The 22,264-nt window shown below is 53.2% G+C and overlaps 1 protein-coding gene and 1 pseudogene across 7 annotated transcripts in view; both read right to left on the reverse strand.

Moving 5' to 3' along the window:
* FLI1 (Fli-1 proto-oncogene, ETS transcription factor) overlaps positions 1–9,870 on the reverse strand; it is a 119,914-nt gene extending 110,044 nt beyond the window's left edge. The window contains exons 1-2 of one of the 6 annotated variants that reach the window (XM_081122564.1): positions 9,754–9,870; positions 8,441–8,521 (exon numbers count right to left, since the gene is read on the reverse strand). In XM_081122564.1, the coding sequence (XP_080978690.1) occupies positions 8,441–8,479 (39 nt within the window). In that variant the 5' untranslated portion in view covers positions 8,480–8,521; positions 9,754–9,870. Of the gene's footprint in view, positions 1–1,018; positions 1,455–1,864; positions 2,099–2,241; positions 2,350–2,524; positions 2,732–8,440; positions 8,522–9,753 lie in introns of those variants that run through there. The other 5 variants (XM_081122567.1, XM_081122569.1, XM_081122566.1 and 2 more) reach the window with 5 other exon arrangements.
* A 5,075-nt stretch (positions 9,871–14,945) lies between these two features.
* On the reverse strand, positions 14,946–15,437 carry LOC308549752 (large ribosomal subunit protein mL42 pseudogene; annotated as a pseudogene). Its single transcript has 2 exons — positions 15,428–15,437; positions 14,946–15,340 (listed from the first exon to the last, which is right to left on the reverse strand). The product of its transcript is annotated as a large ribosomal subunit protein mL42 pseudogene (transcript).
* Between the last annotated feature and the right edge of the window lie 6,827 nt (positions 15,438–22,264).

A 22,264-nucleotide genomic window follows, 5' to 3' on the forward strand; every position in this document is an offset into this window, starting at 1 on the left:
CTTAACCCTTCTGAGGTCGGACCTGAAACCCAGACCCTCGGCCCTCACTCTGGGCTGCACTTTGCAACCCAACCCGGGCGACGGGCGTGGGGTGAGGGTAGGGCTTGGGGGCAGGGTTTGGCCGGCCACCTTAGGGCGCGCGGCTCTGGAGGGCACCGGTGCCCTTCCCGCGGAGCAGGCGCGCAGCCCGCGGCGCAGCGCGGAAGCCGGGCGCGGGCGCGGGGCGCGGGGCGCGGGGCGCGGGGCGCGGGGCGCGGGGCGCGGGGCGCGGGGCGCGGGGCGCGGGGCGCGGGGCGCGGGGCGCGGGGCGCGGGGCGGACCCAGGCTGCGGAGACGCCCTGCCCCGGCCGGGGAAGCGGGCAGGTCCGCCAGTTAGTCTCGGGAGCCGCCGCCCGCGAGCGTGGAGAACGGGCCACAGAAACACGAACGGAGAGGAAGGGAAACCGGCCGCTCTGACATGTAAACAGGGCTCCCATCTGGAGGCGCCGGCTCGGGCAGAGCACAGGAGCCTTCGCTTGTCCGCGGGTCCCCCGGCGACCAACCCACTTGCCCGGGCCAGGCCCCACCGGGCAGGGACCCGAGCTGCTGGCGCGGCGGCTTCCGCCCCCACCGCCTCCAGCGCCGGGCGAGGGGAAGCCCGCCGCCGACGGTACCCAGCCCCGGGCCAGGGCGCCCCGCCTGCGGGCGGGAGTGATGGACCCGCCGAATCGGGTCCCCGGCTCCGACCCGCGCCCGGGATCCCCCCCCCCGCCCCGGGATTCATACCGCCCTCGCCCGCAGCCTGCTGGCAGCGCGGAGGGAGGGGCCGGGCTCCCTTTTGGGGGGCAGGGGGTAAGGGGGAGATTGTCCCGGGTTGGGGGGAGCCGGCGGGTGCCCCGGCTACTGAGACGTGCACCCGCGCGCGGGAGGAGACGGAGCGAAGCCCGGCGCGGAAGCGGCGAGAGTGGCCACGTCTTCCGGGACCCCGGCGCCCGCCGCCCAGCCCGCCCGCCGCCCGCGCCCGCGCCCGCTCTCTTACCTTAATAGTCCCGTCCATTTGGCCAAGTCTGCAGCCGAGCCCCCCAATATTCCACACATTGACCCGGTTGCAGCCTGACCTCGCAGCCCCTTCGGATCAGCCGGGCGCGGCCTCTGCGGCCCCTGGGCCCTCCCTGCGCGCCCCCTGCGAGCGCCCTGCCCGCGCTCCCCTGTGCACGTTTGTTGTTGTAGCGGATTGAAAAAGAGACAGTTTAACCGGATGAAACTTTTTTTTCAGCTAATTTTGGGAAGTGACTTCACTTTGCAAATCGGGAGGAAGTCCTATCTGTCTCTCCTCTCTCTCCTCTCTCTCTCTCTCTCTCTCTCTCTCTCTCTCTCTCTCTCTCTCTCTCTCTCGCTCGCTCGCGTCTAGCGCTCTCCCCTCTCTGCTCTGCCGTCTTCCCTCCCCCCAGACTCACTCGGCCCCCCCTCCGCCGCTCCTGCTTTTCGCATCACACACACTGTATAAATATACGCGGAGATGCCCAGATACATTCATGCGCCGCGCACACAGGATACTTGCTCCTGAGAGATAAGAGCGAGCCGGGAACAATGCCCGGGTCCGCGCCCTGATTCCCGCAGGCTGCATCCCCCCCTCGACACCTTCCCCCAGAGCCCTAACCCAAACGCCTCCGGCTCCTTCCCTCTCCCCGGGCGGCTGGCCGAAGGTGGCCCTCCTGACTCACTCGCTTTCCGTTTCTTCCCACAGATACGTTCATTAATGCTTTTTCCAGCCGGAGTCAAACTTTTTGGGGGGGGATGGGGGGGCGGGAGAGTCTACTCCGGCTGGGGATAAGCTGGAGCCTACCGCCCGGGAAGATCCAGACTCAGACCGAAGCAAACTAACCATTACAAAACGCATCCAGTGGGAAGTTTTCCACTCGGCGCTGGGCGGCCGAGAGGTGGCCAGCTCCCGGGCGGCTCACCCACGCAGCCACGCCGACTCCGGGCGGCTCGGGACCCCGGCGAGCCCTCGGGGGCGCGGGCTCCGCACCCCGCGCATGGTAGCCCCGGGGCGCCCTCCCCGCGGCGCGCTTCACCCTCTGCTCCTGGAGAGCTCCTGGCGCCCGCCGAGCGCCGGGACCAGCGCCACCCTAGGCCACCTAACCGCGCCCTCTAGGGTCAAACCCCTGGCGCTAACCCCGACGCGACGGTCCAAGCCCCCCGGCGCCAAGGCCGGAGCCGCCTACGCAATGCCACCCGGGGGGCCCCCAGGAAACCTACACTCGGGCGGGACGTTCCCTCCACGCCGGCCGGCAGGTCTCCAGAGCGCAGCACCCAACATCGCGGTCCAGACGCAGACTTTTCTTCCGGTGAGACCCCGGGGCCCGAGCTGCAGACCACATCCCCACTGAGGAGGCCCGGCCCCCCCGCCCGGAGGCCCCGGCCCCCCAGCAGTGCGGCCGCGCGCTCGCGTTGGGGCAGCCTCGGGAGTCCCGGCGCAGGGAGGGGAACCCCGGGTGCTGTCGGCCTGACTCCCTTCGCCCCGACCTCCAGAGCAGATTACCTTGTCCACGCTCTCCAGACCACGCTTTGGACCTTTTCACTTTTATTTAAGAGTCCACCCGGGGAAGGAGGGAAGAAAATTAAAAAAAAAAAAAAAATCCAGAGGAGATCCGAGTCAATCGAGAAGAAAAAAAAAAAGTTTCAAAAAGGGTGTCCACAGCGGCGAAAAAGGTGACTTATTAATTCTTTATTTCTTCAGGAGCAATTGAGCCCGAGAGCTCTCTCGCCCCCCTCCCCTCCCTCCCTCCCTGCCGCCCCCACCCCCCTCTCGAAATTAGTCTCATCAATTCAGCTCCAATTTTGGGTTCGAATACAGACAAGGGTCTGAACGTGACCAGACCTGGAGTGGCGGGTGCAGCCTGCCAGCAATTGAGACTCCGTGTGTGTATGGGGGAGTAGGGGGGGGTTGGGTGGAATGGGGGCCGGGCCGACCCCCCCCACCTCCTGTCTGCTTCTCAATCCAGGGGTCTGCTCCGGGGCTCCCCTGGGACCGCCACATCTGGTTACCGCTAGCGGGGTCAGTCCCCCCCTTTGCCTGGGGCCACCAGTTCTGGAGTTCAATTAAAAGAAATCGGGCTTAACCCTTTCCTCCCCTCGGCCGCGCCACCCGCCCTCTCACTCTCCCCTTCAGAGTTTCCACATGCTTTCCAGAGAGGAGAGAGGTTAAAGGGAAAGGAAGAATGAATTACATCCTTTCAAACCCCAAATTGTTTCCTTTTCAGCCCAGACTCTGCCGACCTTCAAACGACAGCAGGGCTTTCAGGAGGGTGCGGGGAGACCGCTTCCCACTGGGACAAGACCAGAAACCTGGCTCGCGCGCGCACACAGGCGCCCGAGTGCGCGCGGGCGCGCGCGCGCGCGCGCACACACACACACACACACACACACACACACACACAGCCACACCGCCCCTCTTTCAGGCAGAAAGGACTCCATCTCCACCACGTCCCCGAGGCCCTCTTCCTGCTGCTGGGCAAACGCTGAGGCCATTAATGGCCACCCCACTCCAGCCCCGCGCGCTCTCAGGCTACACACCGGCCTGGGCTAGCGCTGGAGAAGGCGCCCCTGTGGCACAAAGGTTCCCTGGGTTTCTCTTCCCACCTTCTGTTCAGCCTGGTAAAATGACAGGCTGCCTTCACCTCACCGATCAGTGCAGTCACCCCAAAGTCTCTTAGCACCCCAACTCCTTGTAGCAGGAGCTGCCTTTCCCACTGGGACTGCCCAATGTGGACCTAGACCGAAGTGAGGACTTGCCCTCCGGCTTGAGTTATGGGACTCAGCAGCACTTTCTGTTCCGGCCTGCAAAGCCGAAGCTATGTCAATTTTATCATTTTTAAGATGGTGGTGGCGGGGGAGGGGAGCAGCTGGCATAGGCCTAACTGTCACGGCTCTGTGACTCACGGACTGGCACTAGCGCCGACGTGCCATTCCCTAATTTACCAAGGGCCTTTGTGAGGACCTCGGGTCCTTCCTCAAGGTCCTCTACCCAGAAGCAGGAGCCCTTTCCCCCAACTCTGAACAGCCTCTGGGGGAACCTGAGACCCCTCCATCCTGCGTGGACGTGAGGGTGGGCAAGCGTGCCCACTTATGTAACTCGGGATTTGATGCTCAACTCTCCCGCCGCTGCTTTTTTTTTTAAATCCCAAAGGGGGAAAAAGCCCTAACCAAACACAACAGTAAACAAGTCTGTGCTGTTTAATGTGGTTACCACCAGACATCTGGAAAGATGGTTTGATCCTGGCAGCTCACATTGTTTTCACGAGCAGCCAAAGAGAATATTTTGAATGTTTGCATTGAGACAAATTGATAGAGAGCCTGTGGTGAGGCCTGCTGCAAATGAAAACTGTCCCGGAGTTGGGAAGGGGGGAAGCCTTGCCCTCTCCTCTCCCTCCCTGTCTCTCTCCTCACCCCACTTCTTCCCTCACCCCTTCCCTCACCCCTTTCCGCCCAGGCCGTCTCCTCCTGGCCCAGCTAGGGACTGCTTAACTTACCCCAGCCCACACACTAGCACACACCCTCTTTTCTGGCTTACTAGAGACTTCTGCCTCTCCCTTTCCCAGACTGGGCAGGGCTGCTGACCAGGAGCTGGTGCTGGCCACCGCAGGTCCCAGTCCACCAGCCCCGCTGGCTTTCAAGTCAGGGGAAGGTCACAACCCACAAAGCCTGTCCAGCATTTAAAACAAAAGCTACCAACTGGGGAGGAAGGGGACCAACAAAACAGACCACCTCACATTTCCAAGACTCGGGTCATTTATAGAAAGCATGCCTATGGGGGGGAGGGGGGCGAATATTCAGGAAACATTGGGATCTGGAGCATTTTCCTTGGGACTTGGTGAGGGGCTTGCCTCGCACCCTCCGAAATTGACAATATTTTCACAGATGCGGAAGTCCCGCTTCCCCGGGGAGGGGGCGGCGGGTGAGACGCGTCTTGGCTCGGCTCAATGTCAGCCCTTTTGACCCGGTCAAAGGCTTTCCAGACGCGCCTTCCCGGGCTCCTCCGGACCCTGCCCCAGTTGGCCATGGGAGGGCGCGACAACTGGAGCCGGGTCCCTGGGGTGCTCCGGACTCCCGGACCGTCCGGTCACTTAAAACCCAGAGCGATGCCCGGCTCGGCCGAGAGACTCGGGGCCCAGCCGAGCGCCCCGGGCGGATCCCCCCTCCCTTCCAGCGGCCGCAGCGGGTATTTGAGCTGGCAGGGAGGGGGCGGGGGCGGGGAGAGGCGGGGGGGCGGGGGAGGGATGGGCGAGCGAGCGCCAAAACTCCAGACTGCACAACTGCAGCTTCAAGTGTCTGGCCCCTCGCTCGAGGCCATAATTAATTTGAGATTTATTTTTATTGGAGAACTCGAGTCTCGTCTGACCTTAGCCAAACAAGGCAGCCCGAGCCGCCCCTGGATGCGCTTGAATGCCGGGGCATATTTCTGCAGGAAGGCTCTGCAGGCGCGCCTGCTTTGAATTTGTTTCTCAGACTTCGTCTATGAAGGAAGATTTAGAGCCTCTGCTCGCCCTGCCCGCTCCCCGCGCTCTTTCCTGCCTGAGCGCCAAGTGGGTTCCAAAGGCGACGTGGGGGGCCGGGCGGCGGGGGGCCGGGGGCCGGCCTGGGCGGGGAGGGTCTCAGCGCCCAAGCCCCAGCGCTCCCCGGCCCGGTCCCCAGACCCCGCGGCGTCGAGGAGGAAACCCCAGGGGAGCCCGAGGTTGACCAGAGAGCGCAGACCGACGAGAGGCGGACACCAGCCGGGGGCCGGGACCCCAACCCAGCGGCGGCGTCTAGCTGGGGGCTTCGGTGGGGAGGGAGACTCCCAGCCTCTCCAATCTCCGTCTGCCCAGCCTCCCAACGGCCCCCGACGCCATTCATTCCAAGCACAGACCCGAGTCCTTGCAACGCGGATTCGGGACCTGCCGGCCAGATGCTGCGGCCGGGCCGGCCTCGAGGAACAATCTGGGGGCTACCGGCCTTCTATCCTCAGGTGGTGCTGGGGGGGGGTCTCCCCCAGAAGGCAGCACGCGCAGGCTGTTTGGTTCGGCAGCGAGAGCAAGGGGTCTGGAAAACTCGTAAAGAGGGAAAGTGGAGGACCCTGCCAGTCTCGCGTGGGGCGGGAAAGGGACCTTCAAGGAGTGCCCTGCAGGCTGGGGACTGGCAAGAGCTTTTCACCCCTCGGGCACCGTTACGATTACTCCACGGGGTCCCCTGCGCACTCCACCCCTCATCCCGTCCTGGCTGAACGCTCCCACAGGGCGGTGGGCTCCTGGGGTTTGAATTCCACCCCTGCACCTACCAGCTCTGTGGCCTTGAGCAAGTTTCTTAACCTCTCCGTGCCTCAGTGTCCTTGCCTGAGCATTGGCGTTATGATACGACCTACTTCAAAGGGCGACGCAGCGATGGCATGAATGTTTGGGACTTGCCTGGCAGTCAGCACAGCGTGGCCCTTGTTACTTGTGTCCTGGCTCTGCCCCTTACAGGCTCTGTTACATTAACTTCTAGGCGCCTCTGGTTTTCATCTGCAGACTGGACTACCTCCTAGGGCTGCTATCAGTTAGTACAGATCCAGTGCCCGGCAAAGGCCAGGGCTATCCACAGGCACCATCACCACTCAGTGACTGCGCCCCCAGGCGCCGCGTTCCCTCTCTCCCTTTCCCTCTCTCTCCCCACCCTCAGCGCTCTCCTGCGGGTGCCTCCCTGAGAACTCTGTGTTTCTCAGAACCAGGTCGCTCCCTGGGGGCGGTGGGCACCCCTGGCTCCCCTGTTTGTCAGTAACCTGGGAGCGGGTGCCTGACGCGGAACGGCAGGGGCTTGGCAGCCGAGGACTGTTTGTGCCCCTCTGGCAACTGGTCGGTGCAGGGAGCCGCGGAACAGACCCAAGATTGTCCCGGCCACGCAGACCTCTCACCGTCATCAATGCACCCCTTTGTGCAACAATACAAACTTTGTGGCTGCTTGAAAAATCCATTTTTTCCCCTTTAAAAGAGCTCCTGCGAAGAGTGGCTCCACTGGCGGCCCACAGCTCTGGGACCCCTCCTCTTTCACCCTGAACCCGACCGCGCACCCCATCAGCCCATCCCTCCCCTCCAAAGGTTTGCTTTCTCTCCATCTCGGCCTGGGTCTGGCTCCTGGACTCTCACATTCGCCTGCCTCTCTAGAATTCATCTTGAGGTTTTGGGTCTCCGGGTGTGTGCAGACTGGGGGGGGGGGGGCGTGTGGGTGGGGAAAACTGCCCCACCCCCACCCCTCTGCAGCCCGGGGGTGCAGCTGGAAGCCGGAACTCAGGAGCTGGGCTCCCAGTTCTAGGGGCTGGGGTGGGGGAGGGTGGTCGGAGGGGTCCGGGAGCCCCTGCGCGCTCCAGACAGTGTGTGCTCTGCCACCTCCCGGGAGCCCTCGGTCCATCCATCCATTTACTGATTATCGACTCATGGGTTCATTCGTTTTTCATTCATTCATTGCTGATTCAACACTCCCTCCGGGCCAAGCCTCCAGAACTCGGCTTCCCCGCAGTGACTACTGACTTCTACAGGCCTAAGGTGGGGGGCTGGGGAGCGAGTGCGCTTAGTGCCGGCTACCTGGTGTCAACGGATTTCCCTTCAGACAAGTGGGAGGAGGGATGGACGCCTATTTTGCGCTCCCGCCCACTTTCAGCGCTCACCACCTGGGCTTTCTGGGGCAGGTCACGCTGGAGCCTGGGGGCCACTCGGAGCGGAGTCGGGAAGGAGGGCGGGGCCAGGCCACCGCGTCCGCACCCTCGGCCCCGCCCCGCTGGCCGATTTTCATTAAACGTGTAACCCAGCTGTCCTGGCCTCGTTTTGTTTACATTCTTGGGAACACGTAGAAAAGAAAAAAACCTCACAAAAAACAGCCTCCGATCTGCTGTCAAATAGCAATCTGCGCCTTGGAGGGGGTGGGGTGGGGTGGGGCCGAGGAAGGTGGGGCCGAGGAGGTGGGGGCGTGGGGCGAGGGAGAGAGGCGCATCGCGTTCGCCCCCGCGCGCACCGCGCGCACTCACACGCGCACCCCGCGCACCCACACACGCGCACCCCGAGCACCCACACGGTCACCCAGCGCACCCACACGGTCACCCCGCGCACACCCACACGGCACGCCGGCCCTGAACGCAGAGCCTGCGGTGCGCCAGCGGCGGGAGCGCGCAGCCCGTGGGACCCGACGCTGGGCGCGGGCCGGGGGCCGCCGTCTGGGCTTCCCCGGCAGAGCCTCCGCCCGGCTCCCCTCCGTCAGAAGCGGCCGGGGATTCCTCAACCGAGGAGTCCGGAGGGTCCGCGCCACCCGCAGCTGGTCCGAGCTTCGCGACCTCAGACCCACCCGCGGAGAGTGCGGACTGACCCGCCCCCACCACCAGCCTAACCTCCCTTCCCCGGGGTACAGAGGGACTGGGGGTTATTACCTGTTTAAAGGCGCTGTCTTGTCTTACCTTGACGTAAGACGACGTGTCGGGGACTGTCTGAAACATCCTGGGTTGGTGAGGACGGGTCGGGAAGGGCCCAGAACCAACCTGGGTAGGAGAAACCTGGGTCACCCGCGGGTGGAGCGCGGGTGAGGGGTGGGGGTGGGAGTGGGGGTGATGAAGGGGGAATGCCAAGGAAGGGACCGCTTCTAAAAGAAAACAGGTTTGCTCGAGTTCGGGGGCCTCCAAGCCTCCTGGATCTGCCGGGGAGGGTCCGAGGGGTCAGGTACCCGGAGCCCTCCCTGAGCCTGCGCCCCTGGGCTTCAGGCTACGGGATGGTGAACACTGAGGACCAGCGCAGCTCACACTTCTGGGTCTGCTCCCTACTGTCCTGCAACCTTCCTCCGCCCGAAATCCCAGACACCTTCCTCTCCCCCTCCCCCAGGCCTGGGGAGCTTCACACCCGGGGACGCCCGTGGGTCCCGGGGCCTGGCCGGAGGGGAGAACGCGGCCAGCTTCGTGGCGGGTTCACCCGCCTTCGCAGGCCGAGGCCCCAGGGAACGGATACTAACTGAAGTGCAAGCGCTGGGGCCCTTGGGGGCACAGGCCTTCTGCCCGACTCCCCCGCCCCCCTAGGCCACCCCGGGGAGCGCTCACGAAGGCTGGCCCCAGGGTCCGGAGGTCTGCCCAGGGCCCCTTCCCAGAGCGCCCGCTTCTAAAAGAAAACAGGTTTGCGGCAGAGGCAAGACAGTGAATGACGGGGCCTCATTCAGGGGCAGGGGAGACGCTGTCTGAGGTCTGAATTTGGGGCCGGAGGCGCAAAAAGGACCCCAGCATGCCAGGTGCCTCTGCGGGCGTCGCCCTGCGCGGCCAGGACCGGCCATGGGTCCCTTCCTTCCTTCCTTCCTTCCCCTAAACCATGTTTAAGGTGGCAGCGCGCGGCTTCTCCGGCAGCCAATGTGTTTCCGATAAAGCACTTTTCAACCCACTAACAAATTCCAGCTTTTTGGCTCCTGAAGCCACAACACACACACACACACACACGAATCAGGGGCCAGGTACGTTTCTCCGGGGCTCCTAGGTTCCCATTCGCCGCCTCCTCCCCTGCGCCCTCGCTCCAGGGTCTCCCGCAGTTTGTTTGAAAGTTGGAGTGAAATTTGCAAGAAAAGAGAGGGGAGGGAGGGAAATGGAGAGAGAGAAAAAAAGAAAAGCCCCGGAGAGACTGGAAGTCAGAGCCCCGCAAAGCTTCACGTTTCCTGACGGCCACTGGAGCAGGCAGCTGGCGGAGAGGGGCGCGGAGCCCGCGTCGCCCCCAGTATCCCCCAGGGACGCGCACTCACCGTAGGCGCCCTTCCCTGCGAGGCAGGCGGGAGCGCACCTCGGGCCGCGCCAGGATGTTTAGGTCCCTGTGCGAATTCTCTGTGCCCCGAGCCCAGTCCTGGGCGGTGCGGAATCAAACCTGCTGGCGGCCGGAGTCCGAGCCTGACTTTCCTTCCCTGCGCGTCCGCTCAGGCGCCTCACCCTCTGCGCATCCTGGGGGGCTGGAGGAGCCACTGAAGTTTGTGCGACCTGCAGCTTTCCTCCGGCTGCCTCTCTCTCCAGCTCTTCACCCCACTCCCTCTTCCTCTCTCTTTTCCCCTCTTTTAATTTGATTTCCGTTTTCTTATCAATATTTCAACTGCCGTCTGATGAATTGTTTTATAGACAGCCACCCAGCTGCCCCCAGCTGCTTTTCCAGAGCCCACCCTGTGTGACTAGGAAATTTCAAGGAGCCCTGGGAACCACACACACACACATCATAAATGGAAAGACCCCTCTGTTAAGCCCAGGGGACCTGGGCCTTCTTGAAGCTGATCATTTAGTTTCAAATGATGGCTATGCAAATTATTTTTCCTTACACCTAAATAATATAAGCGAAGTCTGATTTTTCAGGCCTTTAAGCTTTTTTCTACTTATAAGGCACTCCTTCCCTTTATTTGATGCTCCCCAGGAGTTCACCTCCTCTGACCCACATTTTCTAGGCAGCATCTAGAAGAGGGAAGTGCATTGTAAATGCCAGAGAAACAACTTACTAGGGGGTTTTAATTTAAAAAACAAAACAAAATACACCATACACATTTAAAGGCACTCTTGCTAACGAGTCATTTCTGGGTCCTCAAATTTGTATTTCCTCAGGATTTGGAAGGTGGCTTATTTCTTCCCTTCCACTTGGAGACCTGGTCTTGAACGGGCTCAGGTTTCTGAGTCTGAGGTCACATCCACTCTCTCAGTTGCCCAATCCCAGGGCCAGTCCCCACAAAGCAGCGAGGCCTTGGAGGCTTTCACACCCTTTGCGTGAGCCTCTCCCGAGAGCCCCGGCACTGGGACCTGCTCACCAGGCCCCTGCCCAGAACAAACCGAGGAACTTGGAGGAGGGGAGAGGGAATCGGAGGTGATGGGAAGAGTAGAGATGGGAGTGTATCAATACCAATATGTAAGAACAAAACTGGGGGCTTTGTGCACTTCTGAGAACTGCCCTCAGTTTCCCAAGCTTTTCTCTCCTCTCTCTCCCCTGGGTGCCGAGGTGGCTGACTGCTTTGGTGCTGGGCACTGAGAAAATTTGTTTAGTACCAGCTCCCCCTTCCCCGAGCCCCTCCCTCCCCCAACTGTCTCTGGAGATTTCTGAGCAAAAGGCAATCGCTAGGATTCCATTTCTGGAGAAGGCACACTTATCACCCAGATCTCCCCACGTGGGGGGTATGGGGGCTGGCGGCAAGGTTATTCATTATTTCCTTCTCAACAATATCCCGATTTTTCTCTCGGTCCCTCCCCCAAAGCTCAACATATTGAAACATTTTGCTGCTTAATAAGAGCAGCCGGGAGAGCTAGGAGGTGAAAGGCCAGCCTGGGACCGTGACTGGGGCTGCCGAGGCTCGGCGCGGATGGCGAGGCGCCCCCGCCCAGCACATTCCTGACAATTGCTTAGCAAAACACGCCGGGCTGGGGAGGGGAGAGGGCCGGCTGCCAGAGCTGTGGCCCCTGCATTTTTATTCCTGGAGAGATCCTCTTCCTTCCAAGGGGATAAATACACTATTCCAAACAACCACAAACAACACAGAAGGTGCTTCTGCATCCCATAACACATCCTCCAAGGATGCCCCGCGCTCTGAATTCTTTTCAGAAAGGTTGGAGATTTGACAATGAGGCCTTCCGCTGTACGGGAGGAGGTAAGCCCTGAACAGTTGTCTAAGTAATGGTTTACCATCCAGGTTAAGGTTTTCTATCCTTGGCCCTTCCTTTATATTTCCCCCCTTCTTTCCTTCCTCCCCCTTCCCTCCCTCCTTCCCCTTCCTTCCTTCCTTCCTTCCTTCCTTCCTTCCTTCCTTCCTTCCTTCCTTCCTTCCCCTTCCCTTCCTTCCCTTCCTTCCCTTCCTTCCCTTCCTTCCCTTCCCTCCCCTCCCCTCCCCTCCCCTCCCCTCCCCTCCCCTCCCCTCCCCTCCCCTCCCCTTCCCTTCCCTTCCCTTCCCTTCCCTTCCCTTCCCTTCCCTTCCCTTCCCTTCCCTTCCCTTCCCTTCCCTTCCCTTCCCTTCCCTTCCCTTCCCTTCCCTTCCCTTCCCTTCCCTTCCCTTCCCTTCTTTCCTCCCCTCCCTTCCTTCCTCCCTTTTTTGGAGGGGATTTCTAAGAGATCACTTGAGCACCTTCCTCTAGATTTTAAACTCTCCCTTCGTGTGTCTTCACAGTTGCTATCACATCCTTATTGGAGACACATCTAAGGTCTCTCTCCCTTCATTAGATTGTAAGCTCCCCGAAGGCAGAAGTTGAGTTCGTTTTGCTCATGGCTGGATACCCAGTGTCCATGCTGAAACTGACAGGCTGAGAAGCCGACCGATTATTTAGCTACATCCCTCTTTTTTGAAATAACTAAAGAAGGGGTACAAGACCAACAAAACCAAATCAAGGAAAAACTGGTAGGGAAATTTCACCTGAAATGTCCACCTGATACTGATTCATTTTCTGCTTTTCAGGGTTACATGAAATCAGTACTCATGTGTTGGCTTCATTTTCACCTCAATGGATTAACCAGGGACCCTGAGACCAACACCCTCCCTCCCCCCAGCACTCTGGGTGTGGTCGGCTGATAGAGATGTCCAGTCTCCAAGTTCTGTACCAAATTCTGTGTGTGTGTGTGTGTGTGCATGTATATTTGTGTCCTACTTTCTACTCTTCCTATAATGTCAAGCATCAGAATGGGTAATCATTCCAAGGGTGATGCAAATAATAAAATCTTGGTGGTGTCGGGAAAACAAATTAGCTGAGAATGGAGTGCGGAACAGTGTGGAGTCCCTTTCAGACAGGGTTTCAGAGCTGGCTGTAGACCTGGAAGCCTGCCTTGTTTGTGCATGTGTGGGAGGCAGGGAGGGTCGTGGATGCCCACTGGGGAAGTGCCTATAGCCCTAACCACCCAGTCTGGGAGCAGGGGTGGGGTGGAAGTAGGGCCTAAGCCATCTCATTCTCTAGGTAGGAAGATGCAACCAGCTCTGTTTGTCACCTGAAGCCTTCAATTTGCCCGAAGAAAATTGCTGAAATTGGTAACAGCTGACTTAAGGAGCAGCATAAAAGAGGAGGAGCGGGGAAAGGGGCAGGAAGGCTCATTAAAGCTAGCTTACCCCTCCAACTCTTTCCCAAGGGAGATGGGGCAAGAGCTTTCTTGCTCCATAGTTACTGCTCCCTCACCATCCTGTACCAAGCTCTTTCCTTGTGCCATAGATTTACAATCCACAGATTAGCAAGTGAGCCTCCTGTGGAGTTTAGGAGAACAGGAGATTGGGCCCGAGAAAGGATCCCAGTAGGAAGCAGGGGGAAGATACCTGAGTGGCACCCCTCGGGGCTATCCAGGGGTTCTATGATTCTAAGCAAGGCACTTAGGGCTCAGCTTCCTTGTTTGGCCACTGAGAGGGCTACAATTATATCACCATGAGATACCCCCAATTAGAGCATGTCATAATTCTGTGAGATTATTTAACCTGGGAAAGGATGGGAATCAATGGCAAATTAATGCTTTAGGGTTAGAAACTTTGGGTTCCAGTCTTGGTTCTGCTCTCGGTGACTGGTTATGGGTTGAATTGTGCCCCACTAAAGTTCATATCTTAGAGGCCCTATCTCAGTACTTTAGAATGTGACTGTATTTAGAGATAGGGTCTTCAAAGAGGAAAATGAGATCAAATGCATGGGCCCTGATGCAATGTGACTGGTGTCCTTGTAAGAGGAAGACCACAGAAGAAAGACCAGGAAAGGACACAGCAAGAAGGTGGCCACGGCAAGCCAAGGAGAGAGGCTTCGGTTGAAGACAACCCTGCTAACACTTTGATCTTGGACTTCTAGTCTCCAGAACTGTGAGAAAATGGGGGAGGGGAAACCACTCAGTATTTTGTATTTTATGATGGCAGACCCAACACACTAATACATCTGAGATACAGTATTTTGTCATGGTTTGGTTTCTCCAAGCAAGTAACAGGGGGTTGACAATGTGGACCTACTTTACTCAAGCGCTCCCAGAACCTACTGTGATGATGACTGACTATTGTGTATTCACAATGGCTCTGGCCCTGTGTGACCCTGTGTGTAAAGCAGCAGCATTCCTGTCTTTGGAGGTTCTTTCCACCCCCAATAAAGTCCAAAGCCTCTCAGTGAGCTTCAGTCTCTCTGGGTTTCCCTTTTTTTTTTTGCTGTTCATGATGGGAAAGGAAGGAAGTTGCTTCCTGCTCTCCCAAAAAGCAATTCCAGATTTTAAAGGGTAGCCAACGAGATGTCACACTCCTTATCTCTCATTATCTGCGTGCCCCTGTAGCCCCTGACAGGCTGCAAACCTAGATTGAGCCCCTGGAAATTACAAAGAAAGCAGAGTGGGAAATCTGCTCGGGGAGATAAGTCCAGGAAATAGAGGTAGTGAGCAGAACAGGGTCCATGAGAAAGAGGAGTCTCCAGACCCGGCTCTTTAGATTCTAACATGTGTGTGACCTTGTCAGTCCTTTGATTCCCATCACATAACACACACACACACACATTCATACATATCTTCAGCATCAAGAGGCTCTTAGGGTGGGTAGCCCGATGTGCAAACTAGGGAGCATTCGGAGCGAGACTGAAAACTACTGGGGCAAGAGATTTGTAATCCAAACAGGAGTAAGAGAAAGGGCCTCCCCCAGGCTAACAGATTCACCCTCACCCTATCCATAAATAAAAATATGTAAAGTTCCCCAGGATTGGGGAGGCAGAGGTGAGGTTACTGGAGAAAGAAATGAGACTATGCATTAAGGCAAAGAGGAGCTATTAAGACCAAAGATTTTAACATATTTTGTATCCATTCCTCTAACTCCCTTAGCAAGTTTTTTTTTTTTTTTTTAGATGAAAAGACATTTTATTATTATTTTGCTATACAACGTATTTGTGAATATAACTGATTGGATTTTTGTGACTACACCTGATTGCATTTTCTCAAATAGCAAATGAGACCCAGGACAACATCTCTCTTTGGTTACTGAAAACCTCAGTATCACCTGCCTTTTGGAGGATTCAGTTTCTTACGACGTCTGTGATGCTGTCCACGAGGATACCAAGGGTGCTCAGTAGTAAAGAACATTTTGCTGAGTTTTTCTATCAAGGCATCTTTGCTCAAAGTGTTCATCACTAATGGATGTCCTGTGCTCCACGGTTATGCACAGGGCCTGGCCGAGGGACAGATGTGCTCATGTGGAATGTGCACGGAAGGATGGCAGCGAACTGTCGTCCGGCCGTCGGATATCTAAGCAGGCTGTGCTTTGCAGTCACGGTCATCTGGAAGAGCAGACTGCGGGGATTTATGACAAACGCAACATAAAGCTCCGTTTTGAATTGGAAATAAGTGCTTCAAGATAGCTCTGTTTGATAACGCCCATTTTATAGCTGCCACTGCCGTGGAGAATCAAGATGCTTACAGGTGGTATGGAAGCGATGCTTCCAAGAGGGTATGTTTTTGAAATTTGCTCCTAAGCTCACCTGTTTTCATCCCCTGGCAGCTGCTCTCTGCTAGTCCACCACTTTGCCTCAGTCTCAAAGGTTTTCCCCTCACCTGATCTCTTCATGAATGTCCATTAATTAATTCTATTTTATTAGATGATCCCTGAGGCCTATTCTAACTGAAATTTTCATAATTCTAAAGAGCATATTGCTAGTCTCATCTATGTTTATATTTTTTCAGGTTAGTGGGAGACATTCTGCCTCTGTTTCTGTTTAAAGCTGTGTACTTAATCCTTAACAATTCCAGGTAGGGTGATGCTTTCATGACTGAATGGAACAATTTATTCACTTATCCGTTCATTCATTCATTCCTTTGCTGGAGTTTGGGGGTCGATCCTGGGAAGAACCTGAGTGATATCACTTTGCTGCCTCTGAGAAGGCAAAGGTTTGCAAAAACTATGTTTGTTATCTTTGCTCCAGCAATCTAGCTTTATTCAACCCTAACAAGAGGCAACAGAGCAGAATTAAAAGAAAGCACCAGGTGTAGGGCCTCTTGTAGAAAAGCTGCCATCACAACTGGAGAGTGAGTGAATTAATGACTTTAAAGTAGTCAAACTTAATTGCATGGAGTGCGACCACTAGTCCATCCATTGCAATTTTGAAGTGGAAGATGATTTTTTTAAAAACACCCTTTCAGACACTATTGAGGAAAATGCTACAGAAATTAAAGTGTGCTCACTCCGGTTCCTGAAGATCACAGAAGGCAGTGTCGTCTGAAGCACAGATGCCATATCTTTGCCCCTTTCCTTCCTTTATGACCCCAATTTTAAAAAAAAACAAAACCAAAAAACAAACCCAGAGAAAAGTCAAGCTGGGCAGATGCAGTTACATTTGACATGAAGGTCTTTTGGGGACATTTTTTCAGTGGAGGTGGTGGGAGTAGGGCGAGGTGTGGGAGACAGTTGAGCGAGTAGTGGTATAGATGAATGGTAACCCTAATACAAGGTCTGAGGGGAGTCTTTTGAGAACTGAGGTGCCTTGGGCCAATGCTTCCAACCTCTAGAGGGAAGGGAAGCTATGTAAATATTGCCTGGTCAAATTCTGGTCTGCTGTGTCATTATGAGGATCCTTTTACCTTCCTCTTTGGCAAACGGGGAACAGAGAGGTCCCAGAAAGAGCATGGCCACTCAGCATTACTTCAATGCGTTTCACAGCTGGATACAAACAATGTCCCGTTTAACACAATAAACACCGGGGACTCGCTGCCTGGTGAGCTCCTCCAAGGGAACCTGGTTTCCCTAGATAAGACATCAAAAGTGGAGGCTGTGTTTTCATGTTCTTGGTGCATGTTTGTAAAGGAGACTCTGCGAAGTAAGGTGTCCCCCGGATTTTTGGCTGAGGAAAAGGGAGACATAGATTTATTTCAACTCTTATTTTTTTCTTCTTAAAATTTCAGGCTCGTGAGTGGCACTTAGAGGAGCGGACTGTTTGACTCTGAAATTCTCACTGCTTCACAATGATTGATAATGTGGAGATGGAAAGAGCAGGATGTTATATTTCACTCTCCGTGCAGCCTGCTGCTGCTTTGGGTGAGGATTTTGGTTCTATTTTATAAAAATTGAGAAGAGGAGGGGTGGAATGGGGTGGACCTTGAAGATACAGCGTTCTCATGCAAGTGGGTAATGCCCCCTCTACCCCCATCACTCATCCCCAGGTTCTGACCAGGATGGGGTTGGCCTGTGTGGCTGCCAGAGCACCTTGATTTTATTTTATGATTTTATTTTATTATTTTGTTTTATTTTATTATTTTATTCTTTTTTTTGCTTTAAATTTTAAAATTTTATTTTTGTTTAAAATATTACAGATGTCCCTTTTTCTCCCTAATGCACCTTGATTTGAAATGGAGCTAGTCCCACGTGTCCTTTACGACCTCGGCTAGCCACCTTTGCTGGCTGTCTTGTCTTTTTGAGGATCCTAGTCTTTACTTTCTACTAAGCTTTTGATATAAGTGGTACCAGCAGTGTAAAATCAGAACTGAGGGAGGAGCGTTGCCATGGAAATTTCACAGGTCAGCTGAGTCAAGTGGGTACCGAGACTTCAGCAGCTCGCTTGGGGAACCAGAGACTCCAGCCTTTTTCACAGCACCCCCGGGTGACGCCAGGGTGCAGCCAAGGTGGAGAGTGCAATTCTCCTAATTCGTTCAGGATTTCCCAAGGCAGAATACAGCACTCATAGCGAAAATTCAGCAGGCTATTTGGAGTGGTTTCCTTGCAAGGACTGACAGGGGTGGATGATCGTGGTTTTCAGTTGGGGAGATCTTTGGACTGGGGACCAAGCTGAGCTTTGGCCTGCAGCTCTCGGGAGAAACCGGCCATGGCGGTGGGGCCCAGAGCCCTGCGAGATAAGCACTTGCAGTCGTGAGCGCTTATCTCCTCCTGTATCTGGCCTTCTTGCATTTATAGAGTAAATCGGGAAATCTCACCGCAGCAGGCTTTCCTGTGAGGAGGCTGGCATTTCCTGCCTGCCCACTGGGCAGGAATGGAGGGGACACACTGCCTGGGCCTTCTCGTTTCATCTCCTGCACAGCTTCGGGGAGGAAAGTGGGCGCCCACCAAGGTCAGCAACCGTGTGGGTTAGAGCCAAGGGCGTGCTTATTTGCCAGATACACTTTCCATACAGCTTCTTATACATAAAATAAAAATAATCCACAGTTCTTTTGTAAAAAAATATGTTTGTATTGATTTCAGAGAAGAAGGGAGAGGGAGAGACATAGAAACATCAGTGATGAGTCATTGATCGCTGCCTCCTGCACGCCCCCTACTGGGGATCCAGCCTGAGACTCAGGCAGATGGTCCAACAGGGAATCCAACTGTGACTTTCCTGGTTCATGGGTCCGCGCTCAACCACTGAGCACCCCGGCCAGGCCAAAGTTCCCTCTTTAAATAAACACACACACATGCACATATACACAGTGCATGAGTCCTCAGCTGACGTTAATTGATAAAACTGATATGCTTCTGACCAACTACCACTAAATTGATTACATTAGAATTAGGTCACATTTTAATGTTCCTGGGACACAGTATAAATTTCACGGTTTAGCATTTTTTAAATAGTGTGATCAGATAATGCTTTTGTAAAGAGAACTGCCTCTCCCCACCTCCCACATTTATCTTTAGGGTAAATTTTATTCCAATTTTAATACATGTGCTGTTGAAAAGGTCATCCATGCTAATAAAAGCTTTGACATATGGATGTATGTACAAAACCTTATCTTGTTCTACTATTATAATATTATAATATTTATATGATATATTCATGCAGCACTTAGAGTCATATGTGATCGGAAACGACCCTAGAGGAATCCATGCTCGGTTTCCAGATGAAGAAACAGAATCTGAAACAGAAATTACTTTTTTTTCATGGTAAGTCTTAAGTGTGTTATTCCATTAAGTGACACGATTATGGCTATCACCATCTTTTACTTGGTGAAACGGAGCCACATGTGAGAAACCCGAGTCTCCTAGAATCATCTTTTATACATTATCTAAGTAATGTGTTTTAAACATCACCTAAGTAATTATATAAGTAATTTGTCAAACTTTGCCAGGTGAGCCACAGGGCCTGGCTGGAACCCAGGTCTTTTAACTTCTGGTCTCATATTTCCTTGTTGAACTTCTATCAACACATCCCACCAAACAGGCTAACTTTCCATCTCCTTTGGGTGGTGGTGGGGTTGTTCACTAACAAGGCCACTTCACTGATTTCGTAACTCCCCTCTCTCTTTCCATGTTTAAATACTCAACACTGCTTTCCATGTCCCTTCTTTTCATCCCACAGGAAGAAGAGGTACAAAGACTGTAGAGAGTCCACCCAGCTCCCAGAATGCTACCATATTTTATAACCATGGTAGGTACTCTTATCGAAACTTAGCATTAGCACAATACTATGAACTAAACCACAGACGGTTCAGAGTTCATTGGTTTTCCTGCAATGTCCTTATTTTGTCGCAGGGTCCAGTGCAGGACCCCACCTTGCATTTAATTGTCAGATCTCCCCGGTCTCCTCCACCTGTAGCAGTTCCTCAGCTTTGCTCATGACTAGGTGGAGGCTTTGTATTCGGGAAGGATGCACAGGGTCATGTGCCTTTTGTCACACATCCCTCCAGAGGGCCCGTGACGTCGGTGTCTTATTACTACTGGTGATGTTGACCCTGTGCTTTTGGTCAGAGTGGTGTTGGCCAAGGTACTACACTGTAAAATTACTATTTTCCCCCCTTTGAAATGAACAGGAATTTAGGGGGAGCTACTTTGCAAGTAAGAAGCATTTGGGGGGAAATACTTTGAGGCAATGCAAATGTCCTGCTTCTCTTTGTTCTATTGCTCAATAATTTTAGTGCCCATTTGGTGGATTTCGCCATGAGCAGTAAGTATTGTGGTGCTTTAATGGCGATTTCACTCCTCCCTTCTACATGTAAATTGAAATTATTTTGTAAGAAATAGCTGTCCCTGGTATCTCTCTCTTTACCCTTAGAACACCAGTCATACCAGATTAGGGTCCCTCTCTATGACCTCGTTCAACCTCAGTTACCTCTTTAAAGGCCCTATCTTCAAATACAGTCACATTTTTAAATGCCGATACCTCTGAAGGCAGCCCAGTATCACAGGCTTCATTGCAGCATTTCCTCTCTGCTTATTTGTACCAACAGTGAGAAATCTGGCGCTCATTACCTACAATGTATTTATTTATTTGTTCAACCACAGTACCCCTATGAAGCTCTGTCAGAACTGCTAATGCATACGCTTTGGGGAAACAAAGCCACCAGTGCTCACGCATGGTTCTCCTCGTTGTCAGCCTTACTATCTGGTCAACGCACTGTTTTCCAAAGTTACTCACGTCACCTTTTTTTCTCAGCCCTCCAGTGTGGTTGTCATTCATTTCTAAGCAGGTGGACTCAACTGCCATAGTTGCATTCCGTCTTGGGTTTCCCGACTTCAGGGGTTGAGTATTAAAATTTACAAATAGTACGATCCATTCTTTGTGGTGCTCAGTTCTGTGTCTTTGACAAATGTACGGCATCACCGCAGTGCTTACAGCAGTCCATCACCCCCAATTCTCTTGTGCTGCCCCAGCCCGACAGCCACTGGGATAGGCTTTCCATCCCCAGAATTTTGCCCGTTTCACAGTCTCATAAATGGACTCACACAGTATGTAGGCTTTGGGTGTAGCTTAGAAAAATGCATTTAAGATTCATTTATGTTGTTGTTAATAGGTTGTTCCTTTTCATTGCTGAGTAGTATGCCATTGCTGAGCAGTACTAACTGTACAAATGAACCACATTTTATCCATTCACAGGCTGAATGACGTCTAGGTGGTCTCCAGTTTTTGGTGGATATGAATAATGCTATAAATGTTTGCATACAGGTGTTTGGTAAGTTTTCAGTTTGCTTGGTAAATACCGAGGAGTGGCATTTCTGAGCTTTGTGGCAAGTGAAAGTTTAGCTTTATAAGAAGCTGCCAAATGATTTTCCAAAGTGGCTGTGCCAGTTTGCTTCCCCACCAGCAGGTCTGACAGCTCCACTTGCTCCGAATACTTCCCAGCACTTGGTTTTAATTTGCATTCCCCTAATGGCTAATGATGCCAAACGCTCCCCATGTGTGTGCTTGCACCCATACATCTTTGGTGAAGTGTTTTTTCATATCTTTTGTCCAGTACTTTATCATTTCATTCTTGTTGTTGAGTTTTGAGAGCTCTTTATATATTCTGGAAACACATTCTTCATCAGATTTACATTTGCAGATGTTTTCTTCCATTTTCTGGCTTGTCTTTTGATTTTCTCAACAGTGTCTTTCTTGAAGCAAAACTTAAATGTTGATAAAGTCCAATTTATATATATATATATTGATGAATCTTGCTTTTATTGTCATATCTAAAAACTCTTTGCCATACCCAAAGTCACACAGATATACTCCTGTGTTTTCCTCTAGAAGTTTGATAGTTTTACTTCTTACAAGTAAAGACTATGACCCATTTTAAATTATTTTTTGTGTAAGCTGTGAGGTATATGTAGTTGTTCATTATGGAATGTCTTAAATTTATTTCACATATTGACATCTAAATGCTTTAGCATCCTTTAATGAAAAACTTTATTGACATGACTTTGTACCCATGTCAGACATCAGTTGACACTCTCTGTGTGTCTATTTGTGAGTTTTCCATTCTGTTCCACTGATCTATTTGTCTAACCCTTCGCTAATACCACATTGTCTTGACAGTAGCTTTATGGTAAGTCTTGACATCATAGTGTGAGTACGGTGACTTTGCTCTTTTTCAGGATTGTTCTTAGCTATTCCAGTACCTGTGTCTTCCATGTAAATTCTAGAATCATCTTGATATCTGAAAAAGTCTGTTGTGTTTGATTGAGATTGTGTTGAATCTATAGATAAAAAGAAGGGAACTGACATCTGAACAATATTGAGAAACATAGAAATTTGAGTGCAACCTTTAAAGAATTTGCATTTACAGCACTGCTGTTTATTGCTGAATCTGACCTTACCGTGCTCAAGTTTGTCACTAGTGGCTGAGTCTCAAATACCAATACTTAATATCACATAAAAGCTTCAGTACTGAGATACAAAATATAAACATAAAGGTATCCTAGATTATTGAATAATTATGGTTAATCCATTTCTAAAATGAGATGTGAACAATCATGCAATGCTGGACACACACAGAAACTTATTTGTGCCTATATTTTGATTATATTTGTAACTAAGAAAAAAGAAACCTCTCCTATTTTTCCGTTGAACAACTCCTTGAGAAAGAAAGATAAATTTAAGACTAGAAATTTAAGACTATATTAAAGGCTCAAAAAC

Source organism: Miniopterus schreibersii, assembly GCF_964146895.1.
Source record: "Miniopterus schreibersii genome assembly, chromosome: 20".
Taxonomy (NCBI): Eukaryota; Metazoa; Chordata; class Mammalia; order Chiroptera; family Miniopteridae; genus Miniopterus; species Miniopterus schreibersii.